The following is a 26,941-nucleotide window of genomic DNA, read 5'->3' as shown; positions in this document are numbered from 1 at the left end:
TCATAAAAAAGAAAAGTCAAATAAAGTGCAAAAAAGGTGCAAGAAAATTTGCGCGGGGGGGCGCCACGGGATTAGCTCGCACAGGGCGCCTGATCACCTAAGGCCGGCCCTGGGTGCTTGCCAGTTCACCAGAAGGTTGAGCGGCACTAGTACTGACACTCTGCTGCAGACGAGAACCCTGCGGTTGTTGCGCCTCAGTGACAGAACTAGGTCGGGTACGCCTGACCTTAGCAGTCCGTTGTCAGAGCTATCTGTCAGGGTGCCCCTGTACTCTACAGGTTGGAATGCTGAGCCCGATTCTGACAGTGAGGCTTCCCCATCGCTTTCATCTGTCATGCTCAGCATCATGTAGGCCTCTTCACTCGGGTACATTTTGGCCAGGTAAAAAAGCACCTGGTTTTCAAGGACTGTTTGAACTGCTACCAAAAATTGTAACTGCTAGTGCTAGTAGAGACTAGGCCTGACTCTTAATGCTGCGGTTTAGTGTGCTGTGTGTTGGAAGTGATAGTAATCCGTCTAAACTAACTTCAAACTAACAAAGTCAACCTGTTTGGGGTCCCCTTCTGTGTTCCGAAAGGGGGGAGATGTGAGTCACTTTTGTTGGGGGGCCTGTGGCACACAGCCTACCTTAGAGAGGTTGGGAAATCCTCTCTCACCCCCCTAGGCCCCTCTTATGTGTAAGTCACCCTCTGTCTATTAGGGACACAGGGTGACCAAGAAGCCCAGTCCGGCCTGCCTAAACCAGACTTCACAGAATGATCGGCTGTGAAAGCTCCATGTGCCCTGCTGGGACAAACTTAAACTATATGGAACTGGAAGCTGCCATGATGGGATTGACTCTTTGGGACTTGTTACCTGACTAACTTCAGGCACAGACCAGATTGGAGGTCTGGTACCTGGTTAGTCTACCTTTTGGGGAGGAAGATATGACGGCATTCACCGTCACTGGGAGTGAAAGACAAGATGAAAGACAAAATACTTGTTTGGATTGCTTCAAATGGGTTCTGTGTTAACACTTATGATGTGTATTGAACTTCAATGTCAGAGACGGCCTCTCCCTATTTGTTTGAGGTGGGATGTGTATTCTGTTAAGCCTGTCTGTCCCATTGTAAATTGTTAATGAACTTGCATATTTCTGTCCAGATGGCTAGATAATTCATGTTCTATTTCTGTACACAATTTCATCTGCATATGATATAATCAGGCTGCCCCTGACCTGTGTATGGTAATCTGATCAGGAGGGGGATGTCCATGCTGTATATAAACTGTGTACGTTCAATAAAGGAGAAGGTTCCAGTAGAATTTAAATTGTCGGCTAGCTTTGTATGGGGGCAGCTGGAATATTTGAGATCTATGTTCAAGACTGAAGGAAGCCATATACTGACGGAAGCCCACAAACGTGTGGATTGTGGTTGGTTCCGTTACAGGTATGTGTGTGTATATGTGTGTGTGTGTATATATATATATATATATATATATATATATATATATATATATATATATATATATATATATATATATATATATATATATATATATATATATATATATATATTAATATAATTTTTTAATTGTAATCACCTATACCGCATTGTACAAGTCAGTTGACAATAAGTGAGGCCGGGGTTCTCCATATCCCCTCTTACTATATAAGTGGCGCTGAGATGTCTCCGATTGTTCATGGAGTGTAGACATGACTATCAGTGTGTATGTAAAAGACAACTTGTGTTTTCTGTCTGAAATTTCCACACAAAATACTGAACTTCTCTCTCCTCTTCCAGATGTTGGGGAAGATTTTGCTGCTCATGTTCATTATACAGTCAGTGAAGACAGGTGAGTGATGTGTATATAGATCATATTTATAGACCGGTGTAACCTGGTCAAAAATGGAAGTACTAAACTATTCTACTCCACTGAGAATCCCAATCACCTATGTGTTCCGGCTGCTCCTGATGTTCTATTTCATCCACAAGATCAAATACCATGAGAGATCCAAGATTTCATCCTAAGATCCCACTACCAGAGTTCCTGGGAGATATAAGAAACTCTCCAGTCATGGCCACTGATAGGGGGGGACCAACGGTTCTCTTGTAGGCGGCCTGAGCACACGGTGGGCCCACACAGGGAGGGGGATTAGTGATAAACAACGTTTACAGAAATCTTCCTCCAGCAGCTAAATGCTAAACTCTCTCCCTCTCCCTGCCAGCTTTTATCTGCTGAGAAAGCGAAAGTTGTCCCGCACTATTCCCCCTCCCTAAGTGCCCCCCCCCCCCCCCCCCAGCACTGGCTCTAATGTTAGCGCTGCTCCTGAGTTTATCTCTGTAACTTTGTTTCTCTCCCTGCAGTTCTTCTTTTACTCCTTGTCCCAGCCTGTATATTTTTTGCATCTCTCCCCCATTGCTCTGTCTTCCTGACAGTCATAGCTGATCAGCTGCATTCCCATGGGGTGAAGAATTTGCTGTTACACTGGTTCCATAGCTGCTTGTTATCTTGTCCCAGTGCAGTTTAGTGTGCTTTATGTAGCTGGGCTTCCCACTTCTCTCCCCCACACGGCTTTCTGACCTATGCAACTTTGCTTCTTCTCCCCTACACTCAGTTCCCTCTGCAAATCCATAGATTAACTCCTTCTATTAGTTTACTAACTGATCTGGCAGTAGTAAACTCCCATTTTTTTATCTTGTATCTACAGGTAAGCCTATAATAGGGCTTACCTGTACGTACAGTGAATATCTCCTAAACGTAGCAGCCGGTGATGGCACCAGCGCATATGCACTGCGCTCTCAATGGATGACCTACCATCCATTGAGAAAGCTGTGCTGTGGCTGCTATGACACCCGCACACATGCGTGTGAGTTGCATCATTGCAGTTTGGCCAAACGACTGGAGCCCAAGAACCCAGAGAGACGACCAGATCAAGATGAATCCCTCTTAGAAGTGACAGCACACTGCTCGAGAGATCAGTTTTTTAGGTTAGAAAAATATAATTAGGGCTCATTCACACAGGTATGCTGGCTGTGTGAAGGAGGGGTTTGGGCTGGAGCCATCTGTCATTCTATGGGGATGCAGTTCCTGTATGAACACAGCCGCAGGCCCTAATTGCACAGGAGTACAGGTAGCGGTCCCCAAATGCACACTGTCTGTGTTTGGGCCGTACACCTGAATCCCCACGCCTGTGAAATTAGGACCTGCAGCTGTTTGTACAGATCCAGGTGGCTCAATATAAATGAACCAATGATTCACACTGTACAGACGACAGCACCCATGTGCATGAACCCCAACCCCTCATTCACGCACAGATTTATTTATCAACTCTGGTTTTATCTTTTAGATTTAGCAGGAATTCTGTGAGTTATGTTGTATTTGTGTCTGCTAATAATAATTTTATTGTATTTTATTGAAATATAGCTTAAATATTTTATTGGGGGGGGTGCTCTGTCAGGTAGTCTGTACAGGGCCCCACAATTTCTATCAGCAGCCCTGTCTCCATTGCTGGGACAAAGTCTTCTAGCACCCAGGTTGACAGTGACCAGCTACACCCCCTCCCCTCCAGAGATGTATGAGAATTGTCAGTAAACCACCCCCCACCCCCCAAAAAAAAAAAAAAATAGAGCAAACAAATTCTCCCCCTTGCTGAAATCCTTCCTCCCAAGCACAAATATTTGCCCCATCCCTCTTCCCAGCTCAAATCCTCTAGCTCTCTAAAAATCCCTCTTCCTAGCAGATACCCCCCCCCCCCCAAAAAAAAAATCACCCCTCCTAGCACACATACACCCCAATTATTCCTACTAGCACAAATTCTCCCCCAAATCTCCCTTCCTAAGACTAATTTCCCCCAAAGACGTTACGTTATATTGGGTATCCATTTACTTGGTGAACACCATCTTTTATATTTTTGCAAAAAATTGGGGATTATATTGTGCTTGTGGGCATTACAATTCAATAAAGTGTTTTTTTTCCCAAACACTTTGCGTTCAAAAAAACACTGCACATGTACCGTGTGACATAGAAAATTGGAAAACCCACCATTTTATTTCTGGAGCCTCTTCAAAAATAATATTAAAGGTTTGGGTTTTTTAGACGCAAGTAAACATAACTTTTTTTTTTTTTTTTGTACTGCATATATTTGAATTTTGTTTTTTTGTATTGAATTCAGCATTGATCGGTCTTTAAATTTGCATTTGGTGCAAAATAGCATTTCCCATAAGCCTGCAAAGTTACAAATCATTAACATTTTTAAGTTTCCACAATTTTTGGATATAGAGAGAGACTCGAATATTCTTTAATTCTTATTAGCTACAGTGTGTTATGATCGCCTTGGCTGTTTCTCCAATGAATATCCCTGGTCATCGACTCTGCAGAGACCCATCCCTCATTTACCCTGGTCTCCGGAGAGGATAAATACTAGATTCCTGCTCTACACCCAGGACAACCTCAACACCTACCAGGTAAGATCTAATGTGTGTGATTTAAGACTGAACCTGTAAAAATTCCTGTCCTCTTCAAGCAATTAGTGAGGCAGCATATAGCTAGAAAGAAATGTTTGTATAAGGTACCTGTGACTTTAATTCAGCTGTCCAGCATGACAGTTGAGTTTGGTCACTTAATGACCTCCCACAGCTTGGGCCATAAAACCCTTGTGAAGAATTCTGGGGGCATTTAAAGTGTATCTATTGTCAAAGCCTTCTTTTTTTTTTTTCTTCGATAGAGCAGGTATTGGTTAAAACCTGTCATCTATTTTTTTCTGTTTCCCAAAGGGGAGATTGCCCTTCATTTGCTGGCCCTGACAGGTAAAAGAAAATCCAGAATAATTAGAGATATCCAGAAAAATTAGAGAGAACCCTTCCTAAATGGGTGTTCCCAATTGGAACAATTCCCCTCTCTTCCTGTTGTAGTGACAATGGTAACTTTCTGGATTTCCCAACACTGTCTCGGTGACACCAGGACAAATGGAGAAGGTGGATCCTCAGTGGGGGCACAGAGAAGAAATGGATATTTGATATGTGGTCTAACCATTTCACACTCCGTTCAATCGTTTTCGCTTTAGATACACTTCCAGTGCAGTTCACACGCGTATACAAATTGTGCTCCTAGCATCCTAGCATATGTCATGTATTTAATTGTAGTCCGTACTTTCCTCTGCAGGAAATCAGTGCCATCCAATACAAGACTATTGAAGAGTCAAATTTCAAAACTTTTCGTAAGACGCGATTTATTATTCATGGGTTTTTGGACAATGGCGAGAAGAGATGGATGATCGAGATGTGCCAGGTATGTAGATACATCTCTACAATGTCTTTTCTGTTCTGCTGGGTTGCTCGACCATGTTCTGCTGGGTGACACTCGACCATGTTCTGCTGGTATAATTCAGACCATGTAACTGTGTATTGCATGCTCTGGTCTCATTCGACCTTGACAGTAGGAGATTAGGGATCTCTTGGGGTCTAGTGGCTCCTATGTCTTGAACTTAATGTTGTTTTGCATCACCATTGGCACCATAATCTGTAACCATTCTGCTTCCAGGCCATGCTAACAGTGGAGGACGTGAACTGTATCTCCGTGGATTGGCACGGGGGCTCTCTGGGGCTCTACACTCAAGCTTCAAACAATATCCGTGTTGTGGGGGCTGAGTTGGCTTATTTCACTAAAACTCTCCAGGTAGGAAAAATTACTTCCTTACCTCTTAGATTCTGCATGACAATATAAAAATACTTTAGCAATAAAAGCAAAACCTTTTTAAAAACCTGTAGTGTGAACTAATAGGCTTCAAATTCCTGACCTACCAGAATGTTAGTTTACTGGCTGTAATGTTCTCAAAGTCACTGGCACAGAACATGCCAGGGAAGTCAAAGCAAGTTCAGAACTCCTACATGATTATTCCAGGTTAGAAAGTCCTGAAGCCATTGGAACTGACAGTCATGCAATTAGCATTTTCAGTAGAGACCAGCAACACTAGCATACATACTGGTCTCATGTTGCAGGTAAAGCAGTTCCCATATATGTAGTTCATATGTGTATTTAGTGGTTTGGTTAGAGTTCAGCTTTAAGAAAATGATTTGCTAAAATTTGTATGTTTTGTGCTTCCTTTACAAGAATGTTTTTAAATATTCTCCATCCAATGTCCACCTTATTGGGCACAGTCTGGGGGCACATGCTGCGGGTGAAGCTGGGAAGAATCACCCTGGGATTGGCAGAATAACTGGTGAGTTCCTCCAGATGAATACTTACAGCACACCTAAGTTCTTTCTTTTAAACCTTTCTGCAATGTTTTATCCAAGAGCAACCCATAAAATACATTTTCAGGTAGCAACGAATCCTTACTAAAGGTTATTCACCATTGGTCAATGGAAATATTGCCCCTTACAGTGGCAATCATTAGGAAGAATACAACCCTTATAGTGGTGGTCAGAATTCCTCTTTTACAGACAGCTAAAGATCGCTAGTGTCATGCTACTGGCTCTGCCAAGTGGTGTCGGCCCTGGAACAATGACGGCATCATCAAATGGGAGGTCAATTGGCAACAGCTCAAACCTCTAGCAACCTCTAAAAAATGGTGGTTCTAAACAATCCTATTAATTCTTGGTTTTAAGGGAATGTAACTCTTTGGTGTTGAATTCTGTCCGTGATACTGTTATGTGCCCTAACTAAATTTTTTTAGGGCAAGTTTTTGTACGTCTACTTAGTCCAAGCAGTGCTGATATAGAGGCTTTTGTGTATCAGTACTGCTTGGTCCATGAAGGAGATGGACCACTAAAATATTGTTCTGAAAAATTAACTGTTTTGAATTAATAAAAGTATAATTTCCAGTACTCCACTGTGGTCACAAGTGCACTAACAAGACTATAATCATTTGAAGTGTGCAATAAATCTATTTCAGATTTTTTGTTCACCTGCAAGTTCCAGCTGGCAATGTTTTTCTATGAAAACTATACCACTTTTGTTATGAAGAATTCAATGAAAGCATATTTAAACCCAAGAGGGAAAAATAATCTATTGCAACATACCAGTCCCGTACCAAGTATTATTGTAAGTCTGTCACATAGGGTCGAAATGAGAGAACGCATGGGAAGTTTTTTCCAAAATTATTTTTTTATTCAGAAGGCCTGGGTATGCAACACTTGAAGTATAGAAGCTTTCCAGGTCCAGATGTCACCCAGGGCCCAAGGAAGAGCACATTAATCATATAATGGGCTTTTTCTAGTGTCGGTAGTATACAGCGACCACTCTGGTTACACTCAAGAAAATGGAACAGGAAATTGGTGATCATAGGATCACCATATTCATTTTTAGTTCTGCTAGCTCAAGCGATACCATTACTCTTTGGGTATAGCAGATGTTGTCACCCGACCCTGTCCACAGTCCTTGGATACAAACAGGTGTAGTGGTGCTGCTACCTTCTTTCAATCCTTGGCTCTTCCCGCTGCTCAGACTGAAAGCCTCCTGATGCCTCTGTATACTGTGAATCACTGAAGGGACAGTTGGCACTCAGGTAAATGTCAATTGGCAATATCCTTTATTGAAATGACCTAGACCAGCTGTAACCAGCCATCACATTTCACCAGTCAGGCCATATTAATGGCTAGTCCTTGGATGCCCTTTCTGTTCTGGGATGACAGCGCTTACTCACTGTACTGAATTTATAGAGAAGCCATGTTGCCTCCCAAGCACAGGATCACAAAACGCCTCCCCCCCCCCTTCCCTCTTCACTAAAGCATTGTGGGAAGTTTATTGTAGTCCACAGATGGCTCTGAACAATGTAACTGATAAGTGTAGCATAGAACACTGAAAATTTATTTTTTCACACGATTTCTGAGGACTAACAATTTTTTGCATCTATCAAACAGAAATAACAAAACTCTTTCAATGGTATATTTAGCAGACGAAAAGGGAACAAAATGGGAAAAGATCATTCGTTTAAATATTCTTTAATCAACATATAGGTGCAATCGACAATTCCCCTCACTGCTTACAAGGGTCATCGTGCCAACAATTATCATACAGAATTTTTGTTAAAAAGGACCAGGCCCTGTCCCTAACCGGGGGGGGGCGCAAACCATCATTCTAGGTAAAGGGAATCTGTTTTATATACTATCCCTTGTATGTTATGATGCAGGATTGGACCCAGCTCAGCCTTACTTCCAGGACACACCCATTGAGGTCAGACTGGACCCGTCGGATGCTAAGCTGGTCGACGCCATCCACACTGACGGAGCTCCAACTCTGCTCAACCGTGGTATGTCTTTATTATTTATAATTAGCAAAAGTGTTCCCGTTCCAAAAAGAGCAAGTCTGGGGAGCAAGCCATGCTAGAGAACTATAGTAGTGAACTGCGAAGGGTGGGGCAGAGGAGTGCAAAGGGTAGGTCAGTGGGCAGTATGTGGAGGAGAGGAGTGTGACAGTGGGCAGTGTGTACAGGGAAGAAGTGAGGAGGGTATGACATTGAGCAGTATGTATAGGAGAGGAGTATGGAAAGTATGACAGTCGGCAGTATGTACAGGAAAAGGAGTGTGAAGGGTATGACAGTGGGCGGTATTTACAGTAGAGGAGTGCAGAGGGTATGGCAGTGGATAGTATGCACAGGAGAGGAATATGGAGGGATATGACAGGAAAAGTATGTACAGGAGAGAATTGCAGAGGGTATGATAGTGGGCAATATGTACTAGAGGAGTGTGGAGGGTATGACAGGGTATGTAGCTGTACATGCAGGAGAGTAATGTGGAGGGTATGACAATGGGCAGTATGTACAGGAGAAGAGTGAGGGTATGACAGGTGGGCATTATGTACAGGAGAAGAGTGAGGGTATGACAGTGGGCGGTATGTACAGTAGAAGAGAGGGTATGACAGTGGGCAGTATGTACAGTAGAGGTGTGTGGAGGGTATGATGATAGGCAACATGTGCAGGAGAGCTGTGTGTGGGTGTTGTACGATGAAGAGGTTTGGAGGATAAACCTAATACTGTGTTGGTGGGGTAAGGATAAAAGGGCAAAATGTGTTTGCTGGGAGCAGAATTTCACTACTAGAATTTGTCCCGGTGAATTCAAGATATGAGGCAGATTCTCCAATGAGAAAGTTAGTGGCGCTTATGCATTATACCAGGGGCCGCTAACCTTCTCCGTAATTTTGTTTTTTTGTAAACTGCATGATATGGTTTAGACGAACAGAAGTCTCCCTTTTGAAATAAATTTAACATGTAGCACCCTCCTAGGTAGGTGCTAGGTAAAAGCATCATATGCTCCTTCTGCATATCAGGGGAGCCTGATCTATTGGGTTGCCGGTTGCATGTTTCCAGGTGTGATTCACTGGGTCTGAGGGAGTGTCCCCACTGCATCCAATAAGGGAGCTTGTTGAACAGTGGAGGAAAGCCAGCCAGTGACATATTGGCTTTTGTGGGAGTCTGTGGGCGGGCACTCTTGCAGTGCATCCTGGGATTGCTCATAAAAGCCAGGTGGACTTGTGACGGGGGCGGTCTTTGGCGGGAAGCAGAGTCCCAGGAGGAGGCTGACTGCTGGTCTCTCCTGCTGTATGAGGAAAGTGGTCTTGGGCAGTCAGCCTAGTGAACCAGGTGTGGAGCTGAGCTGCAGAGGATCCAGTAGAGCGCACAGTGGAGCTGCTGGCAGTCTTCTGGGAAAAGCGGTGTCCGTGGGAAAAGCGGTGTCCGTGAGTACCAGGGGACCTGCCAAAGGGTCTTCCCAGGAAGGGGGACCACTCCAGTGAAGTCAGTGGATCAAGGGGTCAGCTCACAGAGTGTCAGAGTAAAGGGTGGTTCCATTTTTAACCCTGAAGAGTAGGGACAAAGGGTGTGCTGCGTAGGACTCTGAAGAGTGATTCACAGTGCAGTACAGTTCAGTTAATTCTTCTTCACTAAGGTGGCAAGGTGAAGCGGCGGCCTTGCTGCACTCAGCGTTGCATAGAAGTCTCAGCAATTGTGCATAGTTTGTTCAGTTGGAGTATCCCACTCATCCCTTCTCCTATCTAAGTTCTCAAATCAACAAAAAACAAAACCCCTGGACTGTTTTCCTACTGAGCAGAGCACTTAGAATATGCTATTTTGTCAAGTTGTTGCTATGGGTAACCCAGGGGAATCCATAACCAGCAGCTCCCAAGGGAGTAGAGCTACAAACAGACCTCTCCAATCACTGAAATTTCATATAAAGCTTTATTATTCTGTCTTTTTTTTTTTTTCTAGATTTCGAGGGATTTGGAATGAGTCAGACTGTCGGGCACTTGGATTTCTTCCCAAATGGAGGACGACACATGCTAGGATGTAAAAAGTCAGAGATTCTAAAAGTTGAAAGCTCTGATCAAATGAGCAATGGTAATTCTACCATAAAATGAGAACACACTGGTTTTGTGTGGGAAATAATACTTTATTTAAAAAAAAAAAAAAAAATGAATAGCAGTAGTTTTTTTTTTTTTTCCTGCTTCAATTGCATTTCAATCTGTTTCAGTAATTTGTACTGACACTGTCCATGTATAGCCCAGTTTTGATTTTTATAATCTGACAACTTTTTGTGGGCCATAGATCTCATGGGTGGTACAGTGCTTAGATTCTGGTAAATATTTGTTGCATCTGCAATTCAAAGTGGCTTGAAATTTGTTGAAATTGCCTGAAAATGTCTGTGTATGGCCAACATTATAATCTGTCTCAGGTTTATATAATATCTTACACTTGATTTTCTAATGGATATAAAGCTTACACTTTATTACATCATATAGTATAGAAATCCTGAAGAAAAGTTTTATGTTTGTATTAAATTTAGAAAAAAGGTACCACATCCCGGGGGATGTCTATATCATAGAAATCGGGAATGATTGATATGATGAACCTTGGGACTATTCCCGATTTCTATAGCATAGAAATCCTGTAAATTATAAAAGCAGCAACAAAATAATTCCAACATATGCTTTAAACTGAACAAATATACATATCTAAACATGCAATGTTATAACTTACCCATCAGATACGGTGGATGCATTAATTTACATCTTTATCTTTTTCCTTTTTTTTTTTTTCTCCTTGTGATTCTGCCAAGGGCACACTTCCTGTCCCAGGCTGACCACGCTTACTCACTGTACTGTATCTATGGAGGAGCAGTATTGCCACCCTAGAACAGGACTACAGAACACCTACCACTTTTCTCAGTTCCATAATAAAGAGAGAAGGCGCTGTAGTCCTTAGATTAAGAATAATGTACTTGATAAATCAGCCCAAGCAGGCAGCAGAGGAATATATAATTTCAAAGGATCAACAGGTATTTTTTGCACCTATTGACAGATAACAAGATGCTTTCAATGGGATATAAAACAGACCAAAATATAGAAAATATGAGCACTTTATTGTACAGGATAGCATACCTTTTTATCTGTAGGGAAAACCCTATCCAAGACATGTTACTGTAGAGATACTATTAGATATATGGACGGTTTGCAGTATGTGAACACATGACTCTGTAGAGATATGATCCTCATGGATGTGGAGAAAATCAAATGTTGACTGTTGGTCTCAATGCCTCTTTTCAGTGGTAGATGACCTGGCCGCATGCAATCACCTGCGCAGCTACCAATATTACACAGAGAGCATTCTGAATCCTGAAGGGTTCATGGGGTACGCTGCATCATCCTACAATGCCTTCCAGGAGGTAAGTTCAGAGCCAATATGAACTGTGACCAAAAATGGCTAAATAAGGGGAGGAGACCATCTGGGTTCTCTGCTTATTCATGTGAAGCTTTGAGAACCAAAAGAGAAATGCAAAACTATGGTGAACTCTATTGTAAGACCCCCAGACATAATTACCTTTTTAATGTAATAAGGACACTTTTGTATTTCGGTATTGATGGAAGCTTTTAGAGCAGGGATGGGTCAATCTGTCTAGGTTCAATTTACAGGGGGATTTGTGAATCTTAATTAAAAACCCAAACTTAACAGTGAATCCCACTGAAGTCTATGGTAGGGCAAACCTTGATACTAAATTCTGGCCATTTCAAGGCCAATAGGCAAGTTATTGTCTAATATAGAGATCTGGGAACTGCCATGGCGGACACAAACCAAAAAACGTTTTTTAAAAAAATACCATAAAGAGGGGAGAAGGCTGTAGACTTGTGTCTTTGAGGGTGACATGGAAAAAACACCAGGACAAGTGACACCCCGTTTTGGCATCACATATTTTGCATGGTTCATTCATTATTCACTTTTACACTTAGCTTAACGTGAAAGTAAACATCCATAGATTGTTTGTACCTATTGTTAAGCCTATAATGCTTACCTATAGGTCCTGAAAATATCTCCTAAACATGTATAGTTTTGGAGATATTTACTGTATATGCAGCTGATGACGTCATCAGCGCATATGCTCTGAAGGAACGGCCATCTGTGCCGTTTGTTCAGAGCCCTGTGCCGTGACCGGCCGCACAGGGCTGTAATATCTGATTTTTATATCCAGCAGTAATAGGCCTGAACTCATGATGAAAATGGCATCCACAATGGTTTTAAAAGCTATAGGAATGTTAACTCTTCCCTGTATCCTCAATTATTCCCAACATTAGGCTTTAGATGTTTATTAGAAATTGGCTAGCATCTGGGAGAGTATGCAGGTGCTTAAAGTCCCAGATAAAAATGGATGAGGCAGGTTTTATCTTGTACTAAAAATTATCTGAGACAATACTACAGATATTTAGACGCTGAACGGTATGTAAGCAGCCTGGTTAAGCTGCAATATAAAAAGGAGAAATGAAACCGATTTTATCTTGAAATAAACTTGAGTACTATTTGAGAAACAATAGCCAAAAATATTGCACAGTGGTTGGAAAGTATCGAAGCAGCTTTGTTAGAGCTGTTTTAGCGCTTTGTTTAATGGGTGACATTGCTTTGACCCTTTCTCCCACAATCTCCTACTTGTGTACTGTCAAATGATTCTGCAAAGGAAACCATAAACTTATGTTCTGCTACGCAGGCAACCCCCCAATGACTCTCTTAAAGAAATAGCATTTTGCTACGTATATGACATTCAGTAAGTGTTGCATCTGCTTTAATACAATTGCCAATGCCTACAAACCCTACACTAATCTTTCTGCCATTCATAGTAGGGATCGACTGATTATCGGTTTGGCCGATAATCGGTGGCCGTTATTCCCTTTTTTTTAAACTTTGCCGATATGACCGATATTTTCTTAGGGTAGGGCTGCCTCCAGAGGGGAAGGGGGATGGGGATTAGAGCGCCGTATGATTACACAAAGAGCAGGGTTCTTCTGCTTACCCGGAGTGGACGCTCTCATACGAAGTCCCGCCTCCTGGGCTGGCTCCTACCTATGTTGGCCCACTGGTGATGTCTATCATAGGAGCCGGTCCAGGAGGGGTGACTTTGTATGAGAGTGCCCATGCCGGGTAAGCAGAAGAACACTGCTCTTTGTGTAATCAGGCGGCGCTCTAATCCCCATGCACTGGTCACTCTGCATTGGATGGGGGCACTGGTCACTCTGCATTGGATGGGGGCACTCACTGGTCACTCTGCATTGGATGTGTGATTGAATGTGCAGAACATCGGCCCTGGAAAAACTATAGCGTCTATCCCTAATTCATAGGCCCAATTTCCTCAGTCAATATGGCTACTGTGGTCTCACCCTTTATTAGTCAGGGGGTTGGCATATGCATACACACCCGTATTGGCTTTTTAGGCCAGCATGGTTTTTATCCCCCTAAGTTAAAAAGCCAGGCAGTGTATTATGGTTACAAAGAATTGTGGCCCAGAAAATTCCTGCATTCATTTGCCAGGGCCACAAATTAGTAGTGGCAGACCCAAACCTCATCCCTACTGTAGTCACCAAATTCTACATAAAGTCCACGATTACCAAACTGAATCCCCCCTCTGTGGTCTGGTCTCAAAATGATCTGTATGCTTTGAGCTCCAATAGGGCAACCTCTTTATCAGCTCCTTGATGATCTATTGGGGCATTCTGTTATTTTGTTCACCCCTGGAAATGTAGTATGCGCCACATTAATATACCGACAGATCGTTTTTCTTTTCTGGATCTGTAAGTTGGGCTGCTTGTCTGAGATATCGGGGCTCGAAGCTTTATCAACTGATTTGTCAACAGAAAATTGTGCAGATTGGCATTTTCATCACATATTCACGTTTTTCAGTCATCTGTCGGCTGTACTATAACCTGAGCCTTGACCTTCACCCTTAACCTCAGCCCATCCTCCAATATCTATCCTATACCCTAATCTAAATCCTATTATAAACACACTGTAACCCCTACATTTTACTCTTAGCCAAAAGGGCAGCCATCAGCTTCTCTTCTATGGAAATATGAAGCACCTGTAATGTATTTATTATAAAAGTGATGGATCTGAAATGCATTGTGGGAATTTATCATGAATGGAATGTCACTGGTCTTTTTGAATGTGCAGTTTGAGAAACAATGTCTTTCTTCTGTAAATGTAAAAACAAGTAGAGGGAAACCACGTACATTTAGGGCTATGAAAACATCCTTTTGTTGCAATATTTGTACCAATCTCTCCTCTCTCCCTGCAGGGTTTTGGCTTCCCGTGTCCCAGAAATGGGTGCCCAATGATGGGACATTTTGCAGCAAACTATTCTAGAATCACATCGTTCACTCAGAAATTTTACTTGAACACCGGAGATGAGAAACCCTTTTCACGTAAGTTTCAGATGGATTAGCATTGCTAGTTTTTCCTAACAAAATAACAAACCGGTTATACTTACCTGGTCTGTACAGTAGGTTTTGCACAGAGCAGCCCGGATCCTCCTCTTCTCAAGTCCCTCTTCTCTGCTCCTGGCCCCTCCCTTCTGTTCAGTGCCCCCACAGTAAGCAGCTTGCTATGGGGGCACCCAAGCCAAGTCACAGCTCTATCCATTCATACAGAGCCTTGACCCGGCCCTGCCCCCCCCCCCCCTCCTGATTGGCTGGCTTACTTTAACAGCAGTGGCAGCCAATGGCGCTGCTGCTGTCTCAGCCAATCAGAAGGGAAAATCACGGACAGCTGAGACACTCATGGACATTGCTGGACAGAGAGGGACCTCAGGTAAGTATTAGGGGGGATGGGGGGCTGCTGCACACAGAAGGCTTTTTATCTTAATGCATAAAATGCATTAGGATAAACAAATTCTGACTTTACATTTCCTTGAAGCCTGGGTTCACATATATGCGAATTGAATGCGTTTTTAACTGGCTTTCAATGGAGCCAGCTCACGCGTGCCAGTTCACCGCGGCGCGGTTTTGAAAAGGGTCCTATGCGTTTATGGGTCCGGCTCAGGTGAAAATTCACACCTGAACTGGTGAACAGAAACGCACTGCAGCTGCGACATACATGGTTAACAAAAGTATTGGTACGCCTGCCTTTACACACACATGAATTTTATTGGGGTCTTAGTCTGTAGGGTTCACCCTTTGCAGCTATAACAGCTTCAACTCTTCTGGGAAGGCTGTGCACAAGGTTTAGGAGTGTGTCTATGGGAATGTTTGACCATTCTACCAGAAGCAGAGTTGTGAGGTCAGGCACTGATGTCAGAGAAAAGGCCTGGCTCGCAGTCTGAGCTCTAATTCATCCCAAAGGTGTTCTATCTGGTTGAGGTCAGTTCCTCCACTCCAAACTCAACTCATCCATGTCTTTATGGACCTTGCTTTGTGCACTGGTCCAAATCATTTGGTGGAAGGGGGGGGGGGTTATGGTGTGGGGTTTGGCTTGGCCCCTTAGTTCCAGTGAAGGGAACTCTTAAGGCGTCAGCATACCAAGACATTTTGAACAATTTCATGCTCCCAACTTTGTGGGAACAGTTTGGGGATGGCCCCTTCCTGTTCCAACATGACTGCGCACCTGTGTACAAAGCAAGGTCCGTAAAGATATGGGTAAGTGTGCAGTTATGTTTCTCAACCTGATAGAACACCTTTGGGATGAATTAGAGGCTAATAGAGCCAGGCCTTCTCTCCAACATCAGGGCCTGACCTCACAAAAGCGCTTCTAGAAGGATGGTCAAACATTCCCATAGACACACTCCTAAACCATGTGGACAGCCTTCCCAGAAGAGTTGAAGCTGTTATAGCTACAAAGGGTGGGTCAACTCCATATTGAACCCTACAGACTAAGGCTGGAATTCCAGGGATGGGCGAAGGACAGTGAGGCTGGAGAAAAAATAGATGATGGATGTCCTCCAGCCAGGGAATTGGGTGACTTTAATGGCTTTCCATCAGCTGCTAGGCACAAAGTTTGCACCCAACTTTTTAATCATTTTCCGTATTTGGGCAATGTGTTTTTTTTTTTTTTTTTTTAATTTCCATCTCAGTTTTGATTGCATGTTTATACAAAATCACAGGATAATTGAATTGGTGTGTGGCAGATTGTTGTGTCTCAAATAAAAATGTCAAACTTTCAGAAACCATTTCATGTATTAGTGCAAGGTTTTTTGGGATGACTATATTGTAAACTATGCAGGTAGGAATTCAGGGAAGACTGTGCACCTTCTGCTGCTGCCATGATGATTTTTTATTTTTATTTTTCTTTGCCATTTTATAAAATCACATTTGAATGTTTCAATGGAAAGAGGATTTTAATAGGATATATTAGTTTCCAAATGACCTGCAAATTTCCTTTTAGCTGATAACCCCACATTAGGGGGGTGTTTATAGGAGCCTTATGTTCAGTGCCATCTAGTGGCCATAATGCGGTATTTTCCACATTCGCACAGTTGAATTGCAGAGAACATAGCCTGAAAAATGTAGTTTTTACCCCATTTGCACAGAACAATTTACATGCAGTTTGGATGGGAGAATAGCTATACATTTTTTTTTTTTAAGCATGTAATATTTCTGCAGGTTGGCGATACAAGGTCACTGTTCGTGTTAAAGGTGATTTTATTGTGTTTGGATCATTCGCTGTGTCCTTAGAAGGATCTCGTGGAAAGACTCCGGAATACAAAATACACAGGTGAACACTTATCAAAGACCAAACAATTTTGGGCATTCCTGGTTCCCCTAAATGTCATGGGTTTAGAACCACTTTAAACCTAAACCCAAAAATGTATTGTATTGCAGCTGACCAATCATTGGTTTTGGTCGGTTGCATTTGTTTTCTTTTCTTTTTTGCTTTTTCTGTTTTCATCTGGTGATCTGGCCAGTAACACACCTCCTGTACCCAAGTGCCTCCACTCTGGATGAAGGAGCACAGGAGGCCCAGCAGACAGCATCATTCAGTCTCTTGCTGCTGGGTAGTGTAAAATGTACCAGTAGATTTAAAAAAATAACAAATAAAATAAATTGAAGCTCCAGCTCAGTTTATAACCATTTACGACAAACCATTTTTTTCCTTCTTGGGATAAAGGTTTTACATGAATAAAGCAAAGCTGACCACTTTAATTGTGCCTGCCAGTGTTAAATGGTCTGTCCCATTCATGTAAACTGATACATTCTGCTGGAGAGTGTCTGCTTCTGAAAAACAGACTTTCTGGCCAGATCACCAGGGGAAAGAAAAGGAAAGAAAGCCTAGAAAAAGTATTGCAGCTATCGCACCCAGAATTGGTAAGCTGCAATATAAGAAATGTTTGCTTTTTGGCTTAATACTGCTTTAAAATTTTATTATTTTTTTACCAAAAACCCCTGTGCGTTTTACTTATTCTATTTTTTAAATGTTATTGTATTTGAATTGATTTAATCGTTTTTTTATTTCAGTGGTCCTATCATACCGGGCATGACAGACACAGCTTTTATTGATGCCAACATAGATGTTGGAAGGGTCAGTAAGGTGACATTTGTTTGGCGCGGGGACCTACTGAAGTTTAGGCGTGTAGGAGCTTTTAAAGTGACCGTGCAGTCTGGGAAGGATGGAATGATGTGAGTATTTCCCTTATATTTGTAGAACTGCCCCCTAGAGGACTGCTGGATTGATCACCTTTTCGGGCCCCTCTGGGTTACCATTAACAACTGCTAATTTCCCCTTGCCACTAGATGAATTGTAGATACTAAGTCTCTGAACAAAAGACTTGGTTGCACACTATCTTCAGGGTACTCGCCTAGCACCATACTTCCACTCCACCAGCTGACACCCGTCCTCTGACTACTCTACTCTGGGGTGGCCCCCTTCCTGGTCAGGCCCATAGACACGATCCCCTGTACTCAAGATACTGTTTTTCCAGGTTCTCCAGTGTCTCAACCCCTCCAGTCCGCTCTCCTGGACCTCTGGGTTCAGCTCCTTCTGGCTCACCAGGCCAACTGCCTGTGACCATACACCAACTGCTGCAGAAGAGGAGGCAGCCGCCACCCTCCTTCCAGGACTCTGCTCACCAGCCAAAGACCCAGAGCACATGTGCTCCTGGCTTTTATACCACTCCCCAGAATGCACCAAGACAACCAGTCTGTGCCAATCACTGAGGCTGTATCAAAGCCTGTGTGCCCATTGGTCAGGTTTTCTCCATTGTCCAATATGCCTCCCTCTTTGACCAGTGTGAAACACTCACCTAGACCAGATTAATCACACACAGAGGACCATGAGCAGATCTAACTTGCAGATCCTGCTCTCTGGTAGGCAGAAAGCAATATAGAATTTGCCTACTGCTCCTCTGATAGGCAGACAGAGCCAAAACTATACTCTCTCTAGCACCTACCTAGGAGAGCGCTACATATTGTTAATATAGAATTGTCCCCAAACAAACTCAGCCATGTCACTCTGAAAATGGCTTAAGTGTGTGTAGTACGGAGCTTGTATCTTTATATTTTTCAATGGATAAGATATGTCATCAGCACACAGACAAGCTCTTGCATTCAGAGCAATAACAAAAACTGGCAGCGCTACCACCCTGTTATCCTTTTCAAAGGAGGTTTATTCTTACAGGTGCCCTGCTAAAAACCTTCAAGAGCCCGGCAACTTGGAAGAGTCAAATCCAATCTTCATTATTGAAAGTGATGTAGGGGGTAAAAAAAACTAGGAACAAAACTTTTGATGTTTCAGCCTCCTGCATGTTTTACCCCTACACCACTTTTGATAAAGGAGATTACATTTTATCCTTCCAACTTGCTGGCTCTTTTGACTGTTATTTATTGCTTGATCACATAGACAACATTTTGGGATCACAGCGGGACACTTCATTGGACATCAAGTGCCTGTGTCCTTTGCGACTACTGACATCACTCGGCCCATTCGGTTACATGGTTGGCAATCCCCAGCCACACAAGCAAGGGGGAAGGGTTGGGGAGGGTGACATTTCATAAATGTGGCCATATTTGGGCAATGTCACCACTAACCCAACCCCTTTCCAGTATATTGCTGATAACTGGGGAAGCTGTCATGGGGCAAGTGGTTCTTGTGTTTTTTTTTTCTTTCAGTGGGCGTGCATTGTGATTTATGAGAATCTAGATCACTGGATAACGTGATTAGACAATGGATTTACATTGTGAGACATTTATTTTTATTTTTGAATAAGGACTTGTCAAAAACATTGTAGTTTTTATTACATTATTTTGTGAATGAGTAGCTGGGGGCCCCCTTTTTGTTCTGATAAGCTCCCTGCCTGCAGACCCCACAACCACCAGGCCAGGATTGTGGGTAAGAGGCCCTTGTCTTCATCATCATGACTGCCCCCCCCCCCCCCCCTCTCATGTTGAGGGTATGTGACCTGCCAGGCTGCATGCTCAAATTATTTCATGGCTTTTGGTGGGGACCCTTAATTTTTTATTTTTTTGTCCTTCTTGCTGTAGGATGTACAGTGCAAAGTGACATATCTATAGAAAAACAGACTTTTAAAATGCTAATAAATGACATTTCACTGCCAGCTTCTCTTAAGTGCTGGTTCACACTACCGCGGCACGACTTCGGGGGCGACCTGTGAAGTCGCGTGCACCGCGACTTCGGCGTGACTTGCACGGACTTCATATAATGAATGTCAATGCAAGTCGCTCCGATGTCGCCCGGAAGTAGTATAGGAACTATTTTCTAAGTCGGAGCGACTTAAGTCGCTCCTATTAGAACGGGTCCTGTAGCACTGCATGGACCGCGACTAGTCAGGCTGACCAGTCGTCTGACAAGTCGCGGTAGTGTGAATGGGCACTGAAAGTGGATTTCTATTACATTTTTACAAAGAAAAACAAGCTGGCAGGAAGCTGTCATTTACCTGCATGTAAGCAGCATTTTTTGTTTTCATACAAGTCAGTTTTGCTGTAGTAGGTTGTATATAGTACATCCTTCAAAGGGAGGTTTTTTAACCACCTCCCGCACTGCCTAAAATATGACCAAGCAGGAGCACCATTATCCTGGTGGGCACCTCATGGGTGTCTTTGACCCGCTGACCAGCGGAACACAGATCGTTGTACCAGGCCGGCCCTGATACTATGTGATTGCTGTGACCAATCGCACAATATCTTTCATTCATAGGCATTCATAATTTGTCAGTGATTAGGGATGATCGAACTTTTGAAAAGTTTGGTTCGACCAGAACACCCGAACTTCCCGAAAGTTTGGGTCCGGATTCCAGAACCCCATTGAAATCAATGGGACCCGAACTTCGGTAATCAAACACCATTTTGAAGCCCTAAAACCCAATAAATGCCCCTAAAAAGTTCCTAGGGTTCTGGGTCATGCCCCAGGGACTATTAATCACACAAAAAGAATTCTTAAAAATTGTCGTTTTTTTTAAGAGAGCCAATTATTGAAAAAATTATTGAGAAAAAAAATTTCTTTGGATTTAGTGTCTGGGGGGTCTAAAAAGTGTACCTGTGAAGTTTCAGCTCTGTAGCATGTCCAGAACCAGAAAAAAAAGATAATTTTTCTTAGAATTTTTATCAGCGCAGGGATGTGGCTCCGCTCCTATCACACCTAATATGTGTGTATGTGTATATATACATATGTGTCTGTGTATATATACCCCTATACAGAAGTTCAGATGTTGTGCCTGCCTCCAAAGATGCCCAAAAAATGCACAATAAACGCCTGCAACAACACACCTGGGCGTTTTTGTTGCAGGCGTTTATTGTGCATTTTTTGGGCGTCTTTGGAGGCAGGCATAACATCTGAACTTCTGTATAGGGCTATACATACACACACATATGTGTATATATACACATACACATAGGTGTGATAGGAGCGGAGCCACATCCCTGCAAATAATTTCATTAGCGCAGGCATAGGGTTCCACTACTTTCACACGTGTGTGTGTGTGTGTGTATGTATGTATAATACATATATATGTGTGTATGTATGTATGTATGTATGTATGTATGTATATATATATATATATATATATATATATATATATATATATATATATATATATATATATATATATATATATATATATATAGCCCTACACACAGAAGTTCAGATGTTATGCCTGCCTCCAAAGACGTCCACAAAAAAGCCCAATAAACGCCTGAAACAAAAACGCCCAGGTGTGAAAGTAGCGGAGCCCTATCCCTGCTCTACTTCTAGAGACAAAACAATCCCCTAGAGACAAAACAAATCCCTGCTCTAGTTCTAAGACTAACAATCTTTTTTCTATGATGGTCACCCTGACATGGAAGAGTTTTGTCACCCTGCCATAGCAGTCAGTCAGTTAACCCTACACTACACTATGGACACCCTGACACTTAACACTTTCCCTACAGAAACTAGATTATTGAATCCTAACTATAGTGGTATATAGTACCCTAACTACACTAGATATCCCTTTCCTCACACTAATAATTGCTAAATGACACTTTTGCAGCAGGAGTAACAGAACTGCTTCCACTCTCTTCCACAGCCCCTGTATTACAGTGCTAGAGATTTGGCAGGGCTATGTTATATACTGGGGGGCGTATTCACTACTGATTGGCCTCTGGACCCCCTAGCCACTCCAATCACATTCCTAGCATCCTCCTGCCCCCTCAATTGGCTTTTACTAATGTTTCTGGTCCAATCATGGGCTTTTAAAGCCCAGTTCCTGTCCCATTGCTTTTTGGTCGGTTCTGGTTGCCGAATTCAGAACTTTTTCTGCAAAAAGTTCGTAATTTGGCCGAATTTCGAACAGTTAATGTTCGGGTCGACCCGAACCGTTCAATCATCCCTAACAGTGATCACATCACACTGTGCAGGACCAATCACAGCACACCTATACCATGTGATAGCTGTGGCCAAACACAGCTATGACAATTGCACACAATGGCACATAAATGGAAGCTATTCATAAAAATGATTGCTCATCATTGTAATAAACATTCGTGATTGCTCATCATTGTAATAAACATTCGTAGTGTGTAAGAAGAAAATCCTGATCAGCTCACCAGAGCAGTACAGTATCACTATGCCATACTTTAGTACTTCTACTTAAGTAACTTTTTCTGCGAGCACTTCCACTTCTACTCAAGTCACTTTTTGATCGAGCACTTGTACTTTTACTCAAGTAGAAATTTTGAATACTTTATACAAGTCTGCACTATGGTGAAAATTCTTCAAACTTTTATATCTACATTGACAAATTTTCATAAATACCTTGTCATAAGCCAAGTTACAGGTTTGTATTAATAAAGATGTATAGGAATGTCACTAATGTCCTGTTCTTTATATTCAGCTATACATTTAATGACAATGCCAAAATAGCGGCTGGAGTCCCCCAGGTTCTAGTTTCGATGTAACTGCTGAGAGAGTCCAGGAGATGGCGCTTTTCTACTGGTTTACCTACAAATGACTGAACAACCAGTAAATAAAGTTTTATTTTTGCTTTACATGTATCTTGTTTTGAGATGTTTTATTTCAAGAGCAGAAAGTTTCTGGATATGTGTTGCCTTTGCTGAAGCCTTTAGGTAATGATTAGTGAATGTGGTCAACTAACAAAAAAAAAAGTGGAAAAATGTAATATTTTTATTTGCAACGTAAGTCTTTGGATTTGGAAGTATGTGAAGGCTTATTTTTCTTTATTTTCACTTATTGATCCTGCCATGACAAAGTTAAAAAAAAAAAATCTCCCCAACAGGACCCAGAGTAATGCACCCCCATTACCAAATTATTTTTTGATGGTGTGGATGTGATGCCATTGTATGGTGGCAAAATGTTCTCCTTCCCTCGGGTCTGGGCAGAAGTGGAGGGTATGTTAGGCACTGGCGTGCAGGATTATGGATGGTATATACGCAGTCATGTTGGAAGAGGAAGGGGCCCTCCCCAAATTGTTTCCACATGTTAGGAGCATGAATTTGTCCAAAATGTCTTGGTATGCTGACGCCTTAAGAGTTCCCTTCACTGGAACTAAGGTGCCAAGCCCAACCCCTGAAAAAACAACCCCACATCATATTCCCCCCTCCACCTTCATGGATGAGCGAATTTGAGGTGGAGGAACTTGACTGGCCTGCAAAGTCCTGACCTCAACCTGATACAACACCTTTGGGATGTATTGGACAGCCTAACCAGAAGAGTTGAAGCTGTTATAGCTGCAAAGAATGGGCCAACTCAATATTTAACTCTACGGACGAAGACTGGGATGCCATTAAGGTTCATGTGCGTGTAAAGGCAGGCGTCCCAATACTTTTGACAATATAGTGTACATGTCACCTAGGTTTCTAGCCTGTATATGGTGAGGGTCTCTAGAATTTGTCTGCCATGGAATAGAGATGTTTAAAAAGCCAGCAGCTTATGGCTGATTAAGGCTACATGCTGAAATGCGTAAGCCCTACACCTGGATTATTAACCTCATTCATTGCGGAAGGTAGAGTTTCTTTTACCTATATGCTTGCTCGGGTGCTAGGTGGAAACTAAAAGCCATTGCAACGACCACTCACCACGTCTGGGAATTAAAACAGCTGTTTTCTAATATATTTAAGCATGGAGTAGAGATGTCGGGGGCCAATGGTTCCTTCCTCCAACCCCTGTGTCACTACCGGATTCAGCAATGACAGGGGTTGAAGGATGGAACTACAGTGCACAGTGCGGTACACAGACATCTGACACTACAGGAAGAGGATGACAGAGGCTCCAGCACTGGAATGGTGGGGAGATAGGAGACACGAGCTGCTGGAGGAGTATGTATAAATACCTCTTCCATTACAGGCACATAAATTCTTGAACCTTTTTGTAAACCCTTAGTCAATATGAGGGAGATCCAAAGAGAAACCACAAAATGCATGGCATTGTGTAGAACCTACTCGCTCACTATTGCAGTAACAATAATCAGTTTAACACTTTGCTGGCATGCTTTGCATATTATGTTCATATTTCTTAGTGTTCCACTCTGCAAATATTCCAAGCTGCAAGTTTGAAAAATGTAACTATTCAATTTTTAAAGCACTAAGGACTTAAGAGAGATTTACTAAAACCAGAGCACACAAAATCTGGTGAAGCCGTGCATAGTAACCAATCAGCTTCTAACTTCAGCTTCTTCAATTAAAGCGGTAGTATACCGCTTTTTTCCACTTTTAACTACAGGTAAGCCTATAATGAGGCTTACCTGTAGGTATAATTAATATGGACCTTCAGCTTCCCGTGCCGGGAGCTTGCCGGAAAATGACTCATGCGCGGGAGTGACGTCATTGCGGCTTTGGCCAATCGCAGCGCCGGAGCTGCCGAACCCGAAAGAGACGCAGAGGGATCATATCAGCTCCCACAGTGGTGTCCGGGGGTCCGTGTCAGGGCTTCATTTTAAGGTAAGTAATTCATAATGAGCTAGTATGCGATGCATACTAGCTCATTGTGCCTTTGTCTTGCAGGGTTTTTTTAGGTTTACAACCGCTTTAAGATTTGACAATAAAACTTTGAAGCTGATTCGTTAATATGCACAGCTGCACCAGATTTTGTGTGCTCCAGTTTTAGGAATCCCCCCCCAGTTGTATATAGTATTGTCCACTATATCCTGGCTGGAAACTGTTCTGCTGCTTTATGCATTTACATACCTCCAGAGAACCGGCCTTTTCGGACAGTATGGGCACTTGCTGGGTTGGCACCATCCACAGGCAGTGAAACTCTTAAAATAAAAAATAAAAAAGTTGACACCCTCCTAGGTAAGGTATATTGAGTTGGCTCCTCTGTAGGCAGAGGAGCAAGAATTCATTTCGGAGTTTCACTGTTTAGTGTTTTAAGGGTTAAGGCTGTTGCCTCCCACTGGCTTCTAGAACTTGCTGGATAATTCTTGATCTTAGAGGGTGGAGGAACAGATGCGGCAGCTAGAATATTTATGAAGTTTCCACCAATCCCTGAGGAGGTGAGGCCAAGAAGGTAGGGAGACAGGCCATAAATGGTCGGGAGCCTGGCAGTGGGGGAGCAGAGTCAAGGGTCCATTTGCCCAGAGGGGTCCTCTGTGCTGGGCTTTGCCCCTGGGCAGAAGGAAAGTCAAGAGAAGAAGCAGCTGGAAGTCTCACACCCTTTACCAGCTAATCTGCAGCCTTTCTGAACCAGGTGTAAGCCCTGTATAGCAATGTGCCTATGCAACAGCCTCTTGGACCTCCGGAATTACTAAGGAACTGAGTGAGTGGTTTTCATTCCACTTACTCCAAGCCTGTATAAAGAGGACAGTAGGGCTACAACACTTTACTGTCTGGGACCAGGGGCCAGCTTAGTGCAAGCACAAAGCAGCCAGAAGCAACCTCATATCTCTAGCTTGGGATAGCAGTTACCAGGTGCTTTGGCGTTTCCTGCAAGGAGCAGCAACTGCAGCTTCTGTTTGAAAACCTCTGGTTTTAGCTGCAATAGCAGTAACCAAAATCACAAAGGTAGACTGCACTTTTGAAGTCCTTTTTTACCAGGTGGAGACATAACAAGTCCTCGAGTTCATTCAAGTTTCAGTTTGGGTAACCCATGCCCTATTCCCTATCCAAGTTATACCCTACATAGAAAAAAAAATTGAGCCTGTGGAAATTGCTGTTGCCTGGCTGTGTGGGGAAAAGACCCAAAAATACAGTGGCATCAAAGGGTGTGAACGCTACAAGTTTAACCCAGTACAACTTTACTTCAAATAGGTGCAGTATAAAGGTTTTAACAGTATTTCAAAGTGTAAGAAGACAATAACTTTCCTAAATCCTGTCTGCAAAAAAGAAAAACTGACTGAGGGAACACAGAAGAAAGAGGGAGGGTCCAGCTGGGACTGAACTAACTAGCACTAGGAGGGTTGGTAGAGGAAGATATCCTAAGTAACCACTTAAGGACCAGGCCTAGTTCTGACATTTGTTGTTAAAATCCATATTTTTGGTAGAAAATTACTTGGAACCCCTAAACATCATTTTTTTTTTAGCACAGACCCTAGAGAATAAAATGGATTGTTGCAATACTTTGTCCCACTGTATTTGCGCAGCGGTCTTACAAACGCAATTTTTTTTTTTTTTAGAAAATATACACTTTTTTAAAATGGGACAGTAGTTAGCCCAATTGTGAAAGATGATATGCTGAGTAAATTGATACCCAACATGTCATGCTCTAAAATTGTGCACACTTGTGGAATGGTGACAAGCTTTGGTACTTTTAAAATCTCCATAGGCGACGCTTTGAAAATTTTTAAGGCTACCTGTTTAGACTAACAGAGGAAGTCTTATGCTAGAATTATTGCTCTCACTCGAATGATTGTGGTGATACCTCACGTGTGGTTTGAACACCGTTTACATATGTGGGCGTGACTTGTGTATGCGTTTGCTTCTATGCGCAAGCTCAGGGGGACAGGCACTTTAATTTTTCTTATTTTATTTTTTACTTTACACTTTTTTACTTTATCACTTTTGTTCCTATTACAAGGAATGTAAAATCCCTTGTAATAGAAATAAGCATGACCTCATTTTTGTGAGATCTGGAGTCAAAAAGATCTCACATTTACACTTAAAAAGAAAAAAAAAAAAATGTAATTTTAAATTTGCCTAAAGTCCCTTTAAAGCCGTTAGGCGGAAGTGATGTTTGACGTTGCTCTGGTCCTCCAAGGGCGTGGAGGCCAACTTGCCCTCATTCAACTTCCTGGAAGTGATGTTTGACGTTGCTCTGGTCCTCCAAGGGCATAGA

The 26,941-nt window shown here is 42.6% G+C and overlaps 1 protein-coding gene across 1 annotated transcript; it reads left to right on the top strand.

The window, feature by feature from the left end:
* Nucleotides 1-1,781: 1,781 nt before the first annotated feature.
* On the top strand, nucleotides 1,782-22,674 carry LOC309563777 (pancreatic lipase-related protein 2-like; the record flags this gene model as incomplete). The annotated part of the gene is made up of 12 exons (XM_082268381.1): nucleotides 1,782-1,833; nucleotides 4,294-4,445; nucleotides 5,143-5,268; nucleotides 5,521-5,655; nucleotides 6,091-6,199; nucleotides 8,111-8,230; nucleotides 10,184-10,312; nucleotides 11,518-11,636; nucleotides 14,529-14,655; nucleotides 16,828-16,939; nucleotides 17,680-17,841; nucleotides 22,548-22,674. The coding sequence occupies 12 exons, from the start codon at nucleotides 1,782-1,784 to the stop codon at nucleotides 22,609-22,611; spliced, it is 1,407 nt and encodes a 468-aa protein (XP_082124507.1). The 3' UTR covers nucleotides 22,612-22,674.
* Between the last annotated feature and the right edge of the window lie 4,267 nt (nucleotides 22,675-26,941).

This window comes from Pelophylax lessonae (assembly GCF_965119305.1).
Source record: "Pelophylax lessonae genome assembly, chromosome: 9".
Lineage (NCBI taxonomy): Eukaryota > Metazoa > Chordata > Amphibia > Anura > Ranidae > Pelophylax > Pelophylax lessonae.
This window is presented reverse-complemented; position numbering and strand designations above follow the sequence as displayed.